The following is an 18,473-nucleotide window of genomic DNA, read 5'->3' on the forward strand; positions in this document are numbered from 1 at the left end:
GAATTTTTTCTTCAAAAGGAGGCATGTCCGGCCACTGACGCCTGATTTCAAAGTTTCCACAGTGAAAACGTACTCCAAACTAACTTAGAATGGAGCAAGTGAAGATTTTTGTAGAACTGAAAAAACCTGTTCTACACATTAAAAAATCAGGCGCAGGTTACAAATTAGGCGTCCAGAACGAGGTGGGGGGGAGGGGGGGGGGGAAGGGAAGTCATTAAATTCTGCAATAAATCCTTAGTTATACTTCTACAAATATTATACAAATAAATCCAACCTGAATAAACATTTATAAGCAAAGAAAAGATTAAATAAACCATCTTCCTACCTGTGTGAAAGTGCTTCAGCCAGCCTCAAGTTCGTTCGTTCGTTCCCGACGGCGGGGGGGAGGAGGAAGCCGTTCCCGACGGCGGGGGGGCGGGAGGGAGGGAGTGCGGGCCCGACCGACCGAATGCAGCGGCGGGGGGAAAAGACGTTCCAGACGGCGGGAGGGAGTGCGGGCCCGACCGACCGCCCGAACGCAGCAGGGGTGGGGGGAGGAAGACGTTCCAGACGGCGGGAGGGAGGGAGTCCGGGCCCAATCGACTGAACGCAGGGGGGGGGGGGGGGGGGGGGGGGGGGGGAGGAAGACGTTCCAGACGGCGGGCGGGAAGGAGACAGTGAGAAGGCTGCAGGAAGCCTCAGTGCTGATGTGCTGATGGCAATGTGCTTTTATTAAAAAATGTTCAAAAATTAAACAGCTGCAAAGAACTACAAAAATGGCCGAGTGCCAATGTTTCCTTCACACTGCGCGTGCGCGAACGCTCCAACGCGCACGCGCAGGGTTGCCGGCAGGAAAAAAACTATTTTAAATAGTACCCGCCCCCTCCCACTTACAAAATCGGCGCGAGTGGTAGGCTCCGGCCCCCTGGGCGCCGCGCCAAACAGACAAGGAGATGCAGGGCTCTCCAGAATCGCGCGTTATTTTTCCGGCGCCGTTTTAGGCGCGAAAAACGGGCGCCCAGCTCGGAGGGGCGCCCGTTTTTTATCATGTGGAAACTTGGGCCCATGGTCTCTGCTCCTTTTGCCAATTAACTTAACTCTCTGACCTTTGGCTATCGACCTTCCTGCCAGTTTCTCCTTATTTACTCGATCAAAAGCCTTCATGATTTTGAACACCTTTATTAAATCTCTCCTTAACCTTCTCTGCTCAAAGGAGAACAACTCCAGCTTCTCCAGTTTCTCCACGAGAGATGATTATTCTAGTTAATCTCCTCTGCACCCTCTCGAGGCCCTTGACATCCTTCCTGAGGTGTGATGCCCAGAATTGGACCTAACCAGCAATTTATAAAGGTTTAGCATTACTTCCTTGCTTTCGTACTCTATGGGCCCAAGTTTCCACATGATTTGCGCCTGATTTTTTAGGAGCAACTGGTGGAGAACGGACTATCTTAGAAATCGCAATTCTTCACATTTTGTTTACTGCAGTTCTCGTCAGGTACTTTGGAACAGAATTTTTTCTTCAAAAGGGGGCGTGTCCGGCCACTGACGCCTGATTTGAAAGTTTCCACAGTGAAAACGTACTCCAAATTAAAGTAGAATGGAGCAAGTGAAGATTTTTGTAGAACTGAAAAAAACTGTTCTACACATTAAAAAATCAGGCGCAGGTTACAAATTAGGCGTCCAGAACGAGGTGGGGGGGGGGGGGGGGGAAGGGAACTCATTAAATTTTACAATAAGTCCTTATTTATACTTCTACAAATATTATACAAATAAATCCAACCTGAATAAACATTTATAAGCCAAGAAAAGATTAAATAAACCATCTTCCTACCTGTGTGAAAGTGCTTCAGCCAGGGAGAATTCTGCAGCCGTTTGTGCCGCTGAGCGGGAGGGGGGGGGGGCGGAGGAGAAAGCCGTTCGTGTCGCTGAGCGGGAGGGGGGGGGAGAGAGAGAGGGAGAGGGAGAGGGAGAGGGAGAGGGAGAGGGAGAGGGAGAGGGAGGAGAGGGAGAGAGGGGGAGGGAGAGAGAGAGGGGGAGGGAGAGAGAGAGGGAGAGAGAGGGGGAGGGAGAGAGAGAGAGAGGGGGAGGGAGAGAGGGGGAGGGGAGCGGGTGTCAGGTCGGGTCTGGTTGGCGGGAGGGGGGGGGGGGGGAAGAGCGGGTGTCGGGTCTGGTCCGGAGGCAAGGGGGGAGCGGGTGTCGGGTCCGATCGGGGGCGGGGGGAAGCAGGAGCTGGCCGTGGGAGGAGTCTTATTCACGCAGCCCCAGTGAGGCCATTCGGCCAGGGCTCGGGGCTGCGTGCTTCGGGACCCTCCCACACAGTTTTGGGCGCCTGGAGCTACTGCACTTGCGTGCCCACTGTAGCGCGCATGTGCAGAGGTCCCGGCACTGTTTTCAGCGCTGGGACCTGGCTCCGACCCCCCCACAGCTCGTGCTGACTGCGCCTCGGGCCAGAGGACCTGCAAGTAGGTGGAGAATACTGAGGATTTTTTTAGGCGCCGTTTTCGGCGCGAAAAACAGGCGCCCAGCTCAGAGGGGCGCCCGTTTTTTTTCTTGTGGAAACTTGGGCCCTATGTCTCTGTTTATGAAACCAAGGATTTGAGATTTTTTTTTTTTTAAATCTCCCTTTACCCTTCCTCACTGAAGTAAATGATCCTGCTGGAATATGGGCAGCAACAAACATTAAAATAGGGAACAGCACTTAAACAAATTTTATTGATATAGCGCCTTTAACATAGTAAAACTTCCAAGACACTTCGCAGCAGTGTTATAAGACAAACAGATAAATTTAACACTGAGCCACATAAGAAGAAATTACGGCAGATTAAGCTTGGTTAAATAGGTTTTAAGGAGCGTCTTAAAGGAGGAAAGAGAGATAGAGAGGCGGAGAGGTTTAGGGAGGGAGTTCCAGAGATGCTCAAGAGGACAGAATATTGAGGAGCGCAGACATCTCATGGGGTTGTGAGGCTGAAATAGATTGCAGAGATTCTGTCTGTATGTAAACATTATAACTGTGTAAGACTTGCCACCAGAGGGCGCACCTGTTGGAGGCCCAAGGGTCACCTGCACACCGCATTCAAGCGAGTATAAAAGGTTGCCTGCTCTGCTGCTTTGGCACTCTGGAGTTTTATTAAAGAGACTAAGGTCACATCAGTTTAAGCTTACAGTACTCAGTCTTGTGGAGTTATTCTAAACATAACCAAGATAGGGAGGAGCGAGGCCATGGAAGGATTCATAAACAAGGATGAGAATTTTGAAATCGAGGCGTTGTTTAACCGGGAGCCAATGTAGGTCAGAAAGCACAGGGGTGATGGGTGATCGTGATTTGGTGCAAGATAGGAAACGAGCTGCCGAGTTTTCAATGGCCTCAAGTTTACATAGTGTAGAATGTGGGAGGCCAAGGTACTCAATAGCAGCAACACCTGTTCTATTGTATCCATTGTATGAATCACCACTTTCAGGAGATAAGGAGCAACAGGCAAATAAAATTGGAGGAAAAGCCAGCAGAGCGAAAATGAGCCAAAATAGTTTCTCATTATGACAAGCACGGGTAATATATATTGATGCAATTACATTGCTATACCCAAAGGTTTCAACAAAATCAAACATTTAAATAAAGGCTTCCCCCCCCCGCCCACCGCCCCAAAGTTGCAGCAAATTTCTGGGAGGTTTTTTTATTTTCTTACATTCATTCATTACATAGAAACATAGAAAATAGGCGCAGGAATAGGCCATTCGGCCCTTCGAGCCTGCACCACCATTCAATAAGATCATGGCTGATCATTCCCTCAGTACCCCTTTTCCTGCTTTCTCTCCATACCCCTTGATCCCCTTAGCCATAAGGGGCATATCGAACTCCATCTTGAATATATCCAATGAACTGACATCAACAACTCTCTGCGGCAGGGAATTCCACAGGTTAACAACTCTGAGTGAAGACGTTTCTCCTCATCTCAGTCCCAAATGGCCTACCCCTTATCCTAAGACTGTGTCCCCTGGTTCTGGACTTCCCCATCATCGGGAAATTCTTCCTGCATCTAACCTGTACAGTCCCGTCAGAATCTTGCAAGTTTCTATGAGATCCCCTCTCATCCTTCTAAACTCCAGTGTATAAAGGCCCAGTTGATCCAGTCTCTCCTTATGTGTCAGTCCCGCCACCCCCGGGAATCAACAGTGACTACACTCCAAAAGTACTTCATTGGCTGTAAAGCACTTTGAGACGTCCAGTGGTCGTGGAAGGCACTATATAAAACCAAGTCTTTCTTTCTAATTTCCCAAAAAACCTCAGTGCATCTAAGCATGTTGCCCAGAATGCAGAGGCTATAACATTTTCAAAAAGGTAGAAAGTGTCTATTACTACACTTTCTACTGTATTCCTGAGGAATAGGCAACAAGACCATCGGCAGGACTCCAAGAAAAAGTAGATGCAGGTAAATCTGAACCAAAAAAAACTGATTCAAAGTGGTGTGGAATCTGGAAGAAAAACAAGATCCCTTTAATGTGCTCCACAGCACATCCATAACAAATATTCAGACATAAAAAATGGCATTTACAACTAAAAATAAATCCTGGATCAAGAAGAAAAGGAAGTTTGAGGTGGGACAATTAAAAGGGTCTGGATGAAATGAGAGGACAAATTCAATTGTATCAAAAATAATACTTATTATTCAGTATTCCACATATAAAAAAGAAAAACTTATTCACTTCATCAATTCAGTTGAATTAGCCAGGAGATTCTATCAGCTCAGTGCTTAAAATGTCCAACAATTGTGGAGCGAGAATCAATCAACTAAATACAATCAAGTGTACTGAATAGGATATCAAAATGTTTTTGGTCCGTTGTACATTTTAAGTTATCATTGATACTTTTCTACTTCAACAATTATTTAAACAGAGGATAAAGAGTACCTTACCTTAACATAACAGTGTGCATAGCAGTGGTGCAGCAGGTTATCAGATGGCTGGTTAAGGCTGCTGACAGCGGGTACAAGTTGTCCAGCATACATCGGCACTGAATGTTCCAAACTAACTTTTTCTACCTGGATTCTCAAGGCAGGTAGGGGCCGCAATGGATGAAAATGTGGTGCATTTAAGTAAGGCACAGAATTCTGGAAAAACAAGATTTTTTGTTTGAAAAGAAAAACACGTCCATTGCAGATCATACTTTGTGCGTGCATATTCTGTGCTGTGTCGTACCAATGGATACAGATATGGTCACTCCTCCTTCTTTCTAACCTATAAGGTCCCTCCTAAAAGTATTATAAGCCCAAGGTTATTTTCCGCTCTAGCCCAGTTTGCTGGCAATTTTTTTATTAGTGCTATCAAATACACATCTTCCTCGATCGTAATTGCTTCTTATTCTACCAGTTTATTTCTCAGCATTGCAATACATGCATTTCATCTGTCTTTGCTCGTATTTAATGTTATTCCTTTTCCGTTGATCATTCTGTACAAGCCAACATCTCATTCCTTCATTTGTCTTTTCCCTGACCGATTTGCTTTTCGTCTACTCCCTTTATTCCTTCTGCGTGCTATCCCTTGCAATTTTTTTATTTTATTAGTACAACAACTGGTATCTGGCAACATAGATCAGTAGGGAAGGGAAGGGAAGAGTCATCTACACTAGGAAGAGTGGGAGCAGAACAAAAGCAATCAGAAAAATTAAGTAGATAAGGTAGAACAGTTCCAATATCCATATCCAATGAACTGGCATCAACAACTCTCTGCGGTAGGGAATTCCACAGGTTAACAAATCTCAATGAAGAAGTTTCTCCTCATCTCAGTCCCAAATGGCCTATCCCTTATCCTAAGACTATGTCCCCTGGTTCTGGACATCCCGATCATCGGGAACATTCTTCCTGCTCTAACATGTCCCAACCCGACAGAATCTTATAAGTTTCTGTGGGATCCCCTCTCATCCTTCTAAACTCTTGGTCCCGCACAAGAGATTGGTGTTCAAAATCAAAGCACATGGTATTGGGGGTAATGTACTGACGTGGATAAAGAACTGGTTGGCAGACAGGAAGCAGAGAGTCTGGATAAACGGGTCCTTTTCAGAATGGCAGGCAGTGACTCGTGGAGTGCCGCAGGGCTCAGTGCTGGGACCTCAGCTCTTTACAATCTACATCAACGATTTAGATGAAGGAATTGAGTGTAATATCTCCAAGTTTGCGGATGACACTAAACTAGGTGGTGGTCTGAGCTGTGAGGAGGACGCGAAGAGGCTGCGAGTGGGCAAATGCATGGCAGATGCAGTATAATGTGGATAAATGTGAGGTTATCCATTTTGGGGGCAAAAACACGAAGGCAGATTATCTGGATGGCGGCAGATTAGGAAAAGGGGAGGTGCAACGGGACCTTCATCAGTCACTGAAAGTGGGCATGCAGGTCCAGCAGGCAGTGAAGAAGGCAAATCGTATGTTGGCCTTCATAGCTAGGGGATTTGAGTATAGGAGCAGGGAGGTCTTACTGCAGTTGTACAGGGCCTTGGTGAGGCCTCACCTGGAATATTGTGTTCAGTTTTCGTCTCCTAATCTGAGGAAGGACGTTCTTGCTATTGAGGGGATGCAGCAAAGGTTCACCAGACTGATTCCAGGGATGTTTACAATATACATAGATGACCTGGAAGAGGGGACAGAGTGTAGTGTAACAAAATTTGCAGATGACACAAAGATTAGTGGGAAAGCGGGTTGTGTAGAGGACGCAGAGAGGCTGCAAAGAGATTTAGATAGATTAAGCGAATGGGCTAAGGTTTGGCAGATGGAATACAATGTCGGAAAATGTGAGGTCATCCACCTTGGAAAAAAAACCGTAAAAGGGAATATTATTTGAATGGGGAGAAATTGTAACATGCTGCGGTACAGAGGGACCTGGGGGTCCTTGTGCATGAATCCCAAAAAGTTAGTTTGCAGGTGCAGCAGGTAATCAGGAAGGCGAATGGAATGTTGGCCTTCATTGCGAGAGGGATGGAATACAAAAGCAGGGAGGTCCTGCTGCAACTGTATACGGTATTGGTGAGGCCGCACCTGGAGTACTGCGTGCAGTTTTGGTCACCTTTCTTTAGGAAGGATATACTAGCTTTGGAGGGGGTACAGAGACGATTCACTAGGCTGATTCCGGAGATGAGGGGGTTACCTTATGATGATAGGTTGAGTAGACTGGGTCTTTACTCGTTGGAGTTTAGAAGGATGAGGGGTGATCTTATAGAAACATTTAAAATAATGAAAGAGATAGACAAGATAGAGGCAGAGAGGTTTTTCCACTGGTCGGGGAGACTAGAACTAGGGGGCACAGCCTCAAAATACTGGGGAGCCAATTTAAAACAGAGTTGAGAAGGAATTTCTTCTCCCAGAGGGTTGTAAATCTGTGGCATTCTCTTCCCAAGGAAGCAGTTGAGGCTAGCTCATTGAATGTATTCAAATCACAGATAGATAGATTTTTAACCAATAAGGGAATTAAGGGTTATGGGGAGCGGGCAGGTAAGTGGAGCTGAGTCCACGGCCAGATCAGCCATGATCTTGTTGAATGGCGGAGCAGGCTCGAGGGGCTAGATGGCCTACTCCTGTTCCTAATTCTTATGTTCTTATGGCTGGGCTGTCATATCAGGAGAGACTGGATCAATTGGGCCTTTATTCACTGGAGTTTAGAAGGATGAGAGGAGATCTCATAGAAACGTACAACGTTCCGACGGGACTGGACAGGTTAGATGCGGGAAGAATGTTCCCGATGTTGGGGAAGTCCAGAGCCAGGGGACATGGTCTTAGGATAATGGATAGGCCATTTAGAACTGAGATGAGGAGAAACTTCTTCAATGAGAGAGTTGTTAACCTCTGGAATTCCCTGCCGCAGAGTTGTTGATGTCAGTTCATTGGATATATTCAAGAGAAAGTTAGATATGCCCCTTATGGCGAAAGGGATCAAGGGGTATGGAGAGAAAGCAGGAAAGGGGTACTGAGGGAATGATCAGCCATGATCTTATTGAATGGCGGTGCAGGCTTGAAGGGCCGAATTGCCTACTCCTGCACCTATTTTCTATGTTTCTACGATTGCTTTTGTTTCCTCTGCTCGCACTCTTCCTAGTGTAGATGACTTTTCCCTTCCCTGTTAATCTATTTTGCCAGATACCAGTTGATAGGGAATTCAAACATTGGTAAAAAGACTTCAACCAGTCCCTTGTTCAACATCATAGTTTCATAGAAATTTATGGCACAGAAGGAGGTCATTTGTTCCATCTGCGACGGCCAAAAAAAAGAGCTACCCAGCCTAATCCCACTTTCCAGCTCTTGGTCCGTAGTCTTGTTGGTTACTGTGGTGTCCTTGCACCTTACTACAAACTCACACGAGGCATAGATATATCAGACACAGTATCTCTGTGACCTTCACCTTTATTGCCAGGACCAAAGAGTCTGACCCCGAATGGGACCTCCCCTTTTATACCTGGAAACCCAAGTAAGGCGTGTCTCCCGCAAGTTCACCCCGTGGTCAGGGTGTGCATTTCTAGGGTACAGGTACAGTGTACATGAGTTACAGTTACATGACTATGTCATTGCAAGATGGTTAAATACATGACATCACCTCCCCCCTCAAGTCTTTTTGTTTCAGAGGTTAAGTCTGTCAGGTGGTCGACGCTCTTGTGGAGCGCCGCAGTTGTGGCTCTGGTGGCTGAGCCTCGGCACGCAACTCTTGTCACTTGAGGTGATTCCGGCCTGTCCGAGCTGGCCGCAGGGACTGTGCATGCTGTGGATTGTCCTTGTTGCTCGTCCGCTGGCAGTGGTGTGGGTGCCATCTCATGCTCTTCAGGTTCCTCAGTGTCTATGTTGAACCTTTTCTTTACTTGGTCCAAGTGTTTGCGGCATATCTGCCCATTGTTTAGTCGGACCACCATGACTCTATTTCCTTCTTTGCCAATTACAGTGCCCTCAAGCCATTTGGGTTTCAAAGCATGGTTAAGAACAAATACCGGGGTCATCTATTTCTATTTACCTCCCCCTTGAGTTTCGATCATGGAGCTCTGTTTGGGACTTGCGCTTGCCCTCAACAATGTCTGCCAGGGCTGGGTGAATGAGGGACAGCCGCGTCTTGAGCGTGCGTTTCATGAGGAGTTCCGCTGGCGTAGCATGCCCTGTTTTATGACTTGGCCCGCCCGTTGGAAGCCGGCTTGAACGGCGCTGTCCGGACGTGTTTGATGCCATTGCCCGACATAAACTCCTAGAATTCATGGCTGGTGAAACACGGGCCATTGTTGCTGACCAGGATGTCCGGCAAGCCATAGATGTCGTGCACGAGTTCAATATGATGCACTCGATCCACTTCAACAACGATCAGGAACATTTTCCCCATGAGCGGGCCCGCATAGTCTACGTGAATACGTGACCATGGTCTGGTGGGCTAGTGCCACGGGCTGAGTGGGGCCTCCCTGGGGGCATTGCCCAGCTGGGCACACGTCGTGCACCTACGAGAACCCACTGTTCCAGATCTGAGTCAATCCCCGGCCACCATACATGTGACCGGGCAATGGCCTTCGTTACCACGATGCCAGGGTGCTCGCTGTGGAGTTCTCTCATGAACGCTTCCCTTCCTTTCTGGGGCATGACTACCCGGCTGCTCCATAGTAGGCAGTCAGCTTGGATGGAGACCTCATCCATCCGTCTTTGAAACGGTCTGACTTCCTCGGGGCACGCCCTGTGTGTGGACGCCCAATCCCTAGTCAGGATACATTTCTTTATCATGGATAGGAGGGGGTCCCTGTTGGTCCAAAGTTTGATCTGGCAGGCTGTGATGGGGTAGCCCGCAGTGTCCAAAGCCTCAACGGCCATGACCATCTCGACTCTGCTCCGACGTCCCCTCGGTGGTGGCCAGTGGGAGCCTGCTGTGCGCGTCGGCGCAATTTTCGGTGCCTGGTCGGTGCCTTGTGGTGTAGTCATACGCAGCCAGTGTGAGGGCCCAGCGCTGTATGCGAGCTGACGCATTGGTGTCGACAGCCTTGCTGTCGGACAGCAAGGATGTTAACGGCTTGTGGTCCGTCTCTATCTCGAATGGTCTACCAAAAAGGGACTAGTGCATCTTTTTCACACCGTAAACACACACAAGTGCTTCCTTCTCGACCATGCGTATCCACGCTCTGCCTGGGAGAGCGACCTGGAGGTGTAAGCCACCGGTTGGAGTCGGCCTTCATCGTTAACCTGCTGCAACACACACCCAACCCCGTAGGATGATGCATCGCATGTTAAGATCAGTTTTTTTTCAGGGGTCATACAAAGTCAACAGTTTGTTGGAACACAGCAGGTTCCTCGCCTTATTGAAAGCCCGTTCTTGACAGTCCCCAAAACCATTCACAACGTTTACGCAGCAGCATGTGTAACGGCTCCAACAATGTGCTTAAGTTCGGCAGAAAGTTCCCAAAATAGTTCAAAAGTCCTCGGAATGATCGCAACTCCGACGTGTTGCCGGGCCTGGGCCCCCGGCGGATCGCCTCCGTTTTTGATTCAGTGGGCCGGATCCCATCTGCGGCAACCCTCCTGCCCAGGAATTCGACCTCTGAGACCAAAAACACACACCTTTTTCAGCCGCAAGCCTACCCAATCCAATCGACGTAGCATTTCCTCCAGGTTGTGGAGGTGTTCTTCGGTGTCTCGCCCCGTTATGAGAATGTTGTCTTGGAATACGATTGTTCCAGGAATGGATTTGAGCAAGCTTTTCATGTTTCTCTGAAAGATGGCTGCTGCCGACGAATGCCAAATGGACACCTGTTGTGGACAAATAATCCCTTGTGCGTCGTGATGGTGGTCAGAAGCTTGGATTCTTCAGCCAGTTCCTGAGTCATGTTGGCTGAAGTGAGGTCCAACTTCGTGAACAGCTTGCCACCTGCCAGCGTGGCAAAAAGGTCCTCCACTCTCGGAAGCGGGTATTGGTCTTGCAGCGATACTCGGTTGATGGTGGCTTTGTGGTCGCCACAAATCCTAACCGAGCCATCTGCTTTGAGGACGGGAATGATGAGACTTGCCCAGTTGCTGAATTCAGCGGCCGAAATTATGCCCTCTCTGAGCAGCCAGTCGAGTTCACATTCAATTTTCTCACGCATCACGTACGGCACCGCTCTGGCTTTGTGGTGCACTGGTCTGGCGTCCAGAGTGATGCGTATCACTACTTTAGTGCCCTTGAACGTACAGACACCAGGTTGAAACAGTGACCTAAATGTTTGCAGGACCTGTGAGCATGAACTTCGCTCCACAGGTGAAATGGCGTGCACATCCCCCCATTTCCAATTCATCTCAGCTAGCCAACTCCTCCCCAAAAGCGCGGGGCCATTTCCTGGAATGATCCAGAGTGGCAGCCGGTTCTGTAATCCATTATGTGTTATCACCAAGTTTGCACTGCCCAGCACTGGAATGATCTCTTTGGTGTACGTCCGTAGCTGCGTCTCAATGCGTTCCACTTTGGGCCTGCTAGCTCTGTGTGGTCATAGTCTCTCAAATTGTTGGGCGCTCATGAGTGACTGGCTAACTCCCGTATCCAGCTCCATGTGCACCGGGATGCCATTCAGTAAGGCTTATCATCATCATGGGTGGCGTTTTAGTGTATGAGCTGTGGATGTCAGCCAAATGAACCCGCTGAACTTCAGCATCTATGGCTTTACCCCAGGCCTCATCCTGCATTGCAGACCCCTCATCTGGTTCCTCTGTCTCGCAGATTAGCCTCGCTACTGCCTTTTTGCACATCCTGGCCAAGTGTCCACTGACATTACAAATCCTACAGGTATATTGCTGGAACCTGCAGCTTTTCGCAGTGTCGACCCCCGCACCTCCAGCATGAGCTGAGATTGAGATTGCTGTTAACAAAAGGACTATTACCAGGCATTCCTCTCTGATTGCCCATTTGGCTGTTTCTAAGCACTCTGATGGTGGGTGTTAATGGTCCCATCGCGGGACGCATTGTTTCTCGAGATGGCGTGAATTGCCGATGTCCTTTCCATTGTACTTGTTGCGGGCCCACCCTAGAGCCTGTTGTTGCCTGGGCGGTTTTGAAATGCCCTTTGCTTGTCTGCGGGGTCCCGAGCCGCGTTCACCACGTTAACTCCCTGGTCCGTCGCCACGTTTGGACCAGGGCTTCGTGCGTAAATTAGCTTGGTCTCCTCTTCCCCCGCCATAAAGGTCTGAGCTATCAACGCCGCCCCTTCTAAAGTCAAGTCCTTAGTCTTTATGAGCTTCCTGAAAATGCCGGCATGATTAATGCCTTCGATGAAAAAGTCCCTTAACATCTCCCCCCTGCAGGCATCGGAGAACTTAGAGACTGGCCAAGCACCACAGTTCCGCCACGAAGTCGGAGACGTTTTGTCCCTCCCGATGCCGGAGAGAATAGAACCGGTGCTGGGCCATGTGTATGTTACTCACCGGCTTGAGATGCTCACTGATCAGCTGGCTGAGCTCTTCAAAATACTTGTCCGCTGGCTTTTGGGGTGCAGGCAGGTATTTCATCAGCGCAAACATTTGTGGTCCGCAGCTGGTCAGTAGATGTGCTCTCCGCTTGTCAGCCGCTGTCTCTTCCAGCCAGTCCTTTGTGACAAAGCTCTGCTGGAGTCTTTCCACGAAGTCGTCCCAGTCCTCACCCACACAGTGCCACCAGTGGCCATCCTCTTGGTTCAGTGATTCCCGTTGCCAAATGTGGTGTCCCTGCACCTTACGACAAACTCACATGAGGCATGGATATATCAGACACGGTCACTCTGTGACCTTCACCTTTATTGCCAGGACCAAGGAGTCTGACCCTGGGTGGGACCTCCCCTTTTATACCTGGAAACCCAGGTGAGGAGTGTCTCCCGCAAGTTCACCCCCTGTGGTCAGGGTGTGCATTTCTAGGGTACAGATACAGTGTACATGAGTTACAATTACATGACTATGTCATTGCAAAATGGTTAAATACATGACAGTTACGGCACTTCAACTGCATATTCAAGTACTTTTCAAATGCAATGAGGATTTCTGCCTCGACCACCCTTTCAGGCAGTGAGTCCGAGACCGCCACCACCCTCTGGGTGAAAAAAAGTTCTCAACTCTCCTCTAATCTTCCTACCAATTACTTTAAATCTGTGCCCCCTGGTTATAGACCTCTCTGCTAATTCTGTCTTTCCTATCCATGCCACCTAGGCCCCTCATAATTTTATACACTAACATTAGATTTTTTTTTAAAATTAAATGCTGGAGGAAGGAAGGCAGCGAGCGAAACTCGGGACTCTCAGCAGACACAAGACAGCCAGCAGGAGCATCACACTGCAGAAGTTTCAAAGCATTTACCAAGTGGAAAGTCAGAATATCCTTTCATGCTCAAATTCCACTTTAAGCCTCCCAGGAAGCAGCAGGGCAGTGATATAATCAGCTGTCTTGACCACAGAAGGCTGTGACCTGTGCGCAGTTCTTTGTGCATCCGATGTTTTAAATTTACATGTATTTTTATTTTAAACCACAATGTAGCAAAAAACATAGTTAACAATTGTTAAAGGATAATTGATATTCTATTCTCCAATTTGCCAAATTATTTGAAGAAATATTATATTCTAAAATATATCCCACTTCCTTTCTTCCATACATTTATAAGATTTTTTTTATACAAGTAGAGACTCATTACCTTTTGACCTAAAATTATAGGAAGTAAATTGTCCAGTAGGTTGAACTCAGCCAGAGTAATTGTAATTGTGGTTTTTAAAACAGTTATACATGTTAATCTTGTTGGAATATACTCCTCTAAAGCAGCCACCTCATCTTGGCTTGGCAATGTTCTGCTCTCATCCACAGTTTCTGAAAGGTTTCAAAGGGACAACATTAGCATAAACATCATCGCTATTATTAGAATAATTGGAGGCTTTTTGGAAAGCAAACACAATACTGACAGGATGATTATTCAATCAATTATATATTAAAAAGAGTAAGGTGCTGCATAAGTAAATTGGCACGGTGAATGTAACATTACACGACTAACGGGACTACAATGGATCAGCATCAAACATTACATGACACGCCAAACGTAAGCCTCAGGTACGCCTTTCTATAAAAGAAAATTTGCTATTGTGAGCTTCCAGGAACCAGCAAACCAGACAGTACTGTAAAACAAACTGCAGTTTGAAATTGATAGCTTTCATCTCAGAACAGAAGGAAATCTGCAAAAGTAAGTGCAGGTCCGTCAGAGTAAGCCCCTGAACTTTGTCAAGGTGGGCTCGCTGCTGAGCGATGACAGAAACCAGAACACAAAAGCGCAACTGATATAATTCTGAGAAAGGCCATAGAACATTTACATTTGCACTGAATTTACAGCACAGAAACGGGCCATTCAGCCCAACTAGCCCATGCTGGTGTTTATGCTCCACTCTAGCCTCCTCCAGTCTTTCCTCATCTAACTATCAGCATAACGCTCTGACCTTCTCCCTCATGTGCTTATCGAGCCACCCCCTAAATGCATCTGTACTATCCACTTCAACCAATCCCTGTGGTAGCGAGTTCCACATTCTCACTACTCTCTGAGTAAGGAAGTTTCTTCTGAATATTATTATCCTATTATCCCCGGCTACTATTCGCTACTGTTAACCGTCTCCTTAAACCCCTCTTCCCTATCTCTACCACACTCACTTCCAACAAGTGTGAGGAGGTCATGAACTTCTTTGTCTCAAAGATTAGACCATCCAATCAGCTGCCTCTGCGAGTTCCCTTCCTTCCCCTAGCCCACACGGCCAAACTTCATCTGAGGCTCCCACCTGCTCTAGCCCTAAATTCATATCTTTCTCCAGTTTCTCTTTAATCTCCCCTCTTGATCTCTCCAAACTCATCTTGACCATGAGACCCACTTCCTGCTCCCTTGACCCTATTTCCACTAAACTGCTGGCCACCCAATTTTCTTTTTTGGCTCCCATGTTAGCCAACATTGTTAACGGTTCTCTCTCCTCAGGTACTGTTCCCCTCTCCTTCAAATCTGCTGTCATCACCCCTCTCGTCAAAAATACAACCCTTGACCCCCACTTTGCTTGCTAGCTATCGCCCCATCTCCAACCTCCCTTTCTTGGCCCAAGTACTTGAACGTGTCGTCGCCTCCAAAATCCCTGACCATCTTTCCATGAATTCAATGCCTGAATCCCTTCAATTTGGTTTTCGCCCCTGCCACAGTACCGAAACAGCTCTCATCAAATGACATCCTTTGTGACTCTGACAAAGGTAAACTAACCCTCCTCGTCCTCTGGACCTGTCTGCAGCCTTTGACACAGTTGACCACACCATCATCCTCCAACTCCTCTCAACCATTGTCCAGCTAGGTGGGAATGCACTCACCTGGTTCCATTCTTATCTATCTAATCGTAGCCAGAAAATCTCCTGCAATAGCTTCTCTTCCCACTCCCGTATCGTTACCTCTGGTGTTCCCCCCCAAGGATCTGCACTTGGCCCCCTCTTATTTCTCATCTGTGCTACCCCTTGGCGATATCATCCAAAAACATGGAGTTAGTTTCCACATGTACGCTGATGACACCCAGCTCCAGCTCTCCACCACTTCTGCTTAGTGGTGTGGAATGTGGAAGGTCAGCCAGGAGTGAGCTGGAGTAGTCAAGTCTAGAGGTAACAAAGGCATAAATGAGGGTTTAAGCAGAAGAGCTGATGCAGGGGCGGAGTCGGGCAATGTTACGGAGATGGAAAAAGACGGTTTTAATTACGCCATGGATATGTGGCTGGAAACTCAGTTCAGGGTCAAATATGACACCTAAGTTGCGAACAGTCTTGCTCACCCTCAGATTGACGCTAGGGAGAGGGACGGAGTCAGTGATTAGGGAACGCAGTTTGTGGCAAAGACGAAAGATAATGGCTTCGGTCTTCCCAATATTTAATTGGAGAAAATCTCCGCTGGATGTCGGACAAGCAATCTGACAATTTAGATACCAAGCAGGGGTCGCGAGAAGTGGTGGTGAGGTAGAGCCGGGTGTCGTCTATGCACATGTGGAAACAAACTCAATGTTTTCAGATGATATCGCCAAGGGGTAGCATATAGATGAGAAATAAGAGGGGACCAAGGACAGAGGTAACGATGAGGGAGTGGGAAGAGAAGCCATTGCTGGAGATTTTCTGGCTATGATTAGATAGATAAGAATGGATCCAGGCAAGTGCAGTCCCACCTAACTGGACATTGGTGGAGAGGTGTTGGAGGAGGATAGAGTGGTCAAACTGTGTCAAAGGCTGCTGACATGTGACAAATGGAAAGATCTTCTCTGCATCTACCCTGTCAAACCACTTCATAATTTAAAAAACCTCTATCAGGTTACCCCTCTCTCTTCTCTCTTCTTGAGAAAAGAGCCCCAGCATATTCAACCTTTCCTGAAAGTTATAACCTCAGTTCTGGCATCTTTGTAAATTATTTTTGCACCTCCTCCAGTGCCTCTATATGCTTTTTGTAATATGGGGGTCAAATTAAAAAAGCCTATGTTACAAATAAGACTCATACAGCACAAAGCAGCCCTTTCAGCCCTTCTATGCCGGCTTTTTAAAAGAGATATCAAGTTCATAACAACTCGGTGCATAAAAAAATGTCTCCGCATCTCCCCTCTGACTCTTTGGCCAATTTTCTTAAATCTCTGTCCTCTGCTTAGCGAACCCTCCCTGCCAGTGGAAACAGCTTCTCCTCATTTACTCCATCAAAACTCTTCATAATTTTGAACATCTCTATTAAATCTCCTCTTAATCTTCTCTGCTCGAAGAAGCAGACAATAAAATAAAACTGGGTCTCGACGAACAGGATTCAAAAAACAGGTGGGAAAACAGGAACAGAAGCGCAAGAACGTTGACACATAAAATGCAACAGCCAATGGCTGACCACCTTAGTGGACCCAGTATTAAATGTTGGAAAATCCAATGGAACAGAATCAGAGCGAGCAAATTGCCCTCTCTCACACGAAGCAGAACCGAGGTGTGTTTGGAGCCAACACCCTACCACTCCCACTAAGCATTAAATTGTTCAGAACCTGACCCCTTGGTCAAGCAATCGTGCCACACAGAGCCCACACACTTCACCAGAGCATAGTTCCACTGCACCATACCTACTCTCCATACCGACCATTTAATTGATCAGAGCCCACATCCCTCAGCTGAAACATAGAAACATAGAAAATAGGTGCAGGAGTAGGCCATTCGGCCCTTCGAGCCTGCACCGCCATTCAATGAGTTCATGGCTGAACATGCAACTTCAGTGCCCCATTCCTGCTTTCTCGCCATACCCCTTGATCCCCCGAGTAGTAAGGACTTCATCTAACTCCTTTTTGAATATATTTAGTGAATTGGCCTCAACGACTTTCTGTGGTAGAGAATTCCACAGGTTCACCACTCTCTGGGTGAAGAAGTTTCTCCTCATCTCGGTCCTAAATGGCTTACTCCTTATCCTTCGACTGTGACCCCTGGTTTTGGACTTCCCCAACATTGGGAACATTTTTCCTGCATCTAACCTGTCTGAACCCATCAGAATTTTAAACGTTTCTATGAGGTCCCCTCTCATTCTTCTGAACTCCAGTGAATACAAGTGCAGTTGATCCAGTCTTTCTTGATAGGTCAGTCCTGCCATCCCTGAACATGCCTCCCTTCCTCCCCCACACACCAAGCAGCACTTCAGTAACCCAGAACCCAGCCTCCTCACCTCAGCACGTCATCTTATCGTCCTCCCCCATTGAGCATTATAGCTAATTGGAGCCAATCCTCCTTATTCCTCCCCATCTCTCCATTCTCTTCCCTTTCCTCCTCCTTCTGTCCTCTCCTTCCCTTTTCCACCACACACTGAGCAATTCTCCACCCGTTCCGTGCCCCTCCCAGCTGCCTCCTTGCCCCATCGCCCATCTTCTATCCCATCCTCCAACCCAGCTTGACCTTAAACTCCACTTGGTCTTGACTCCCTCTGCGCAACTAACCGTAAACGGGAAGCTCGACTCCTATATTAAAAATATAGGATTTTGCCTGAATTCCAAAGGTAAAGATTAAATTATGTAAATTAAACAAGCTTTTCAGGTTTATAATTCATTATACTGTGAATTCAATTACATTTTGCACTAATAACAAGCATCAGCAGATACAATCGTAGCATTTAAATCTACCGTTAAAAGCGTTCGATTGAAAAATCTCGGGTACAGGTAGTTATTTTTATGATACATAACAAATTTTGTTTTAACCTGATTTAGGCTTGCTATACGGTTCATACTCATGTTCCAGTCCACATGCCACCATCTTTAGTATTCTGTGAACGGAGCTACTGTCCAGACGCAGCTCCATTGGACCCACGACTAGGCGTTTAGTGGACATCTCTTGGACGCTGCTCAGATCCTCGCTTTTGTTCGTGGAAGCATCTTGTTGCTGACTAACAGAACCTGTGAACACAATGCCAGCAACACAACATAAGCTCACCCTTATTTGAGAACGGGCAGTTTGCTTGAATAGTTGGGGGGGGAAAAAGAACCGCAGCAATAAATAGAACCGGCTAAAGAAAAAGAGAAC

General features: G+C 47.3%; 1 protein-coding gene across 8 annotated transcripts in view; it reads right to left on the reverse strand.

Annotated features, from left to right (window-relative positions):
• LOC139277917 (intermembrane lipid transfer protein VPS13B-like) overlaps positions 1 to 18,473 on the reverse strand; it is a 1,209,249-nt gene that overhangs the window by 956,486 nt on the left and 234,290 nt on the right. For all 8 annotated transcript variants that reach the window (XM_070896555.1, XM_070896554.1, XM_070896561.1 and 5 more), the window contains exons 13-15: positions 18,152 to 18,346; positions 13,597 to 13,766; positions 4,890 to 5,084 (exon numbers count right to left, since the gene is read on the reverse strand). In XM_070896555.1, the coding sequence (XP_070752656.1) occupies positions 4,890 to 5,084; positions 13,597 to 13,766; positions 18,152 to 18,346 (560 nt within the window). The remainder of the gene's footprint in view (positions 1 to 4,889; positions 5,085 to 13,596; positions 13,767 to 18,151; positions 18,347 to 18,473) is intronic.

The sequence above is a fragment of the Pristiophorus japonicus genome, chromosome 1 (assembly GCF_044704955.1).
Source record: "Pristiophorus japonicus isolate sPriJap1 chromosome 1, sPriJap1.hap1, whole genome shotgun sequence".
Lineage (NCBI taxonomy): Eukaryota > Metazoa > Chordata > Chondrichthyes > Pristiophoridae > Pristiophorus > Pristiophorus japonicus.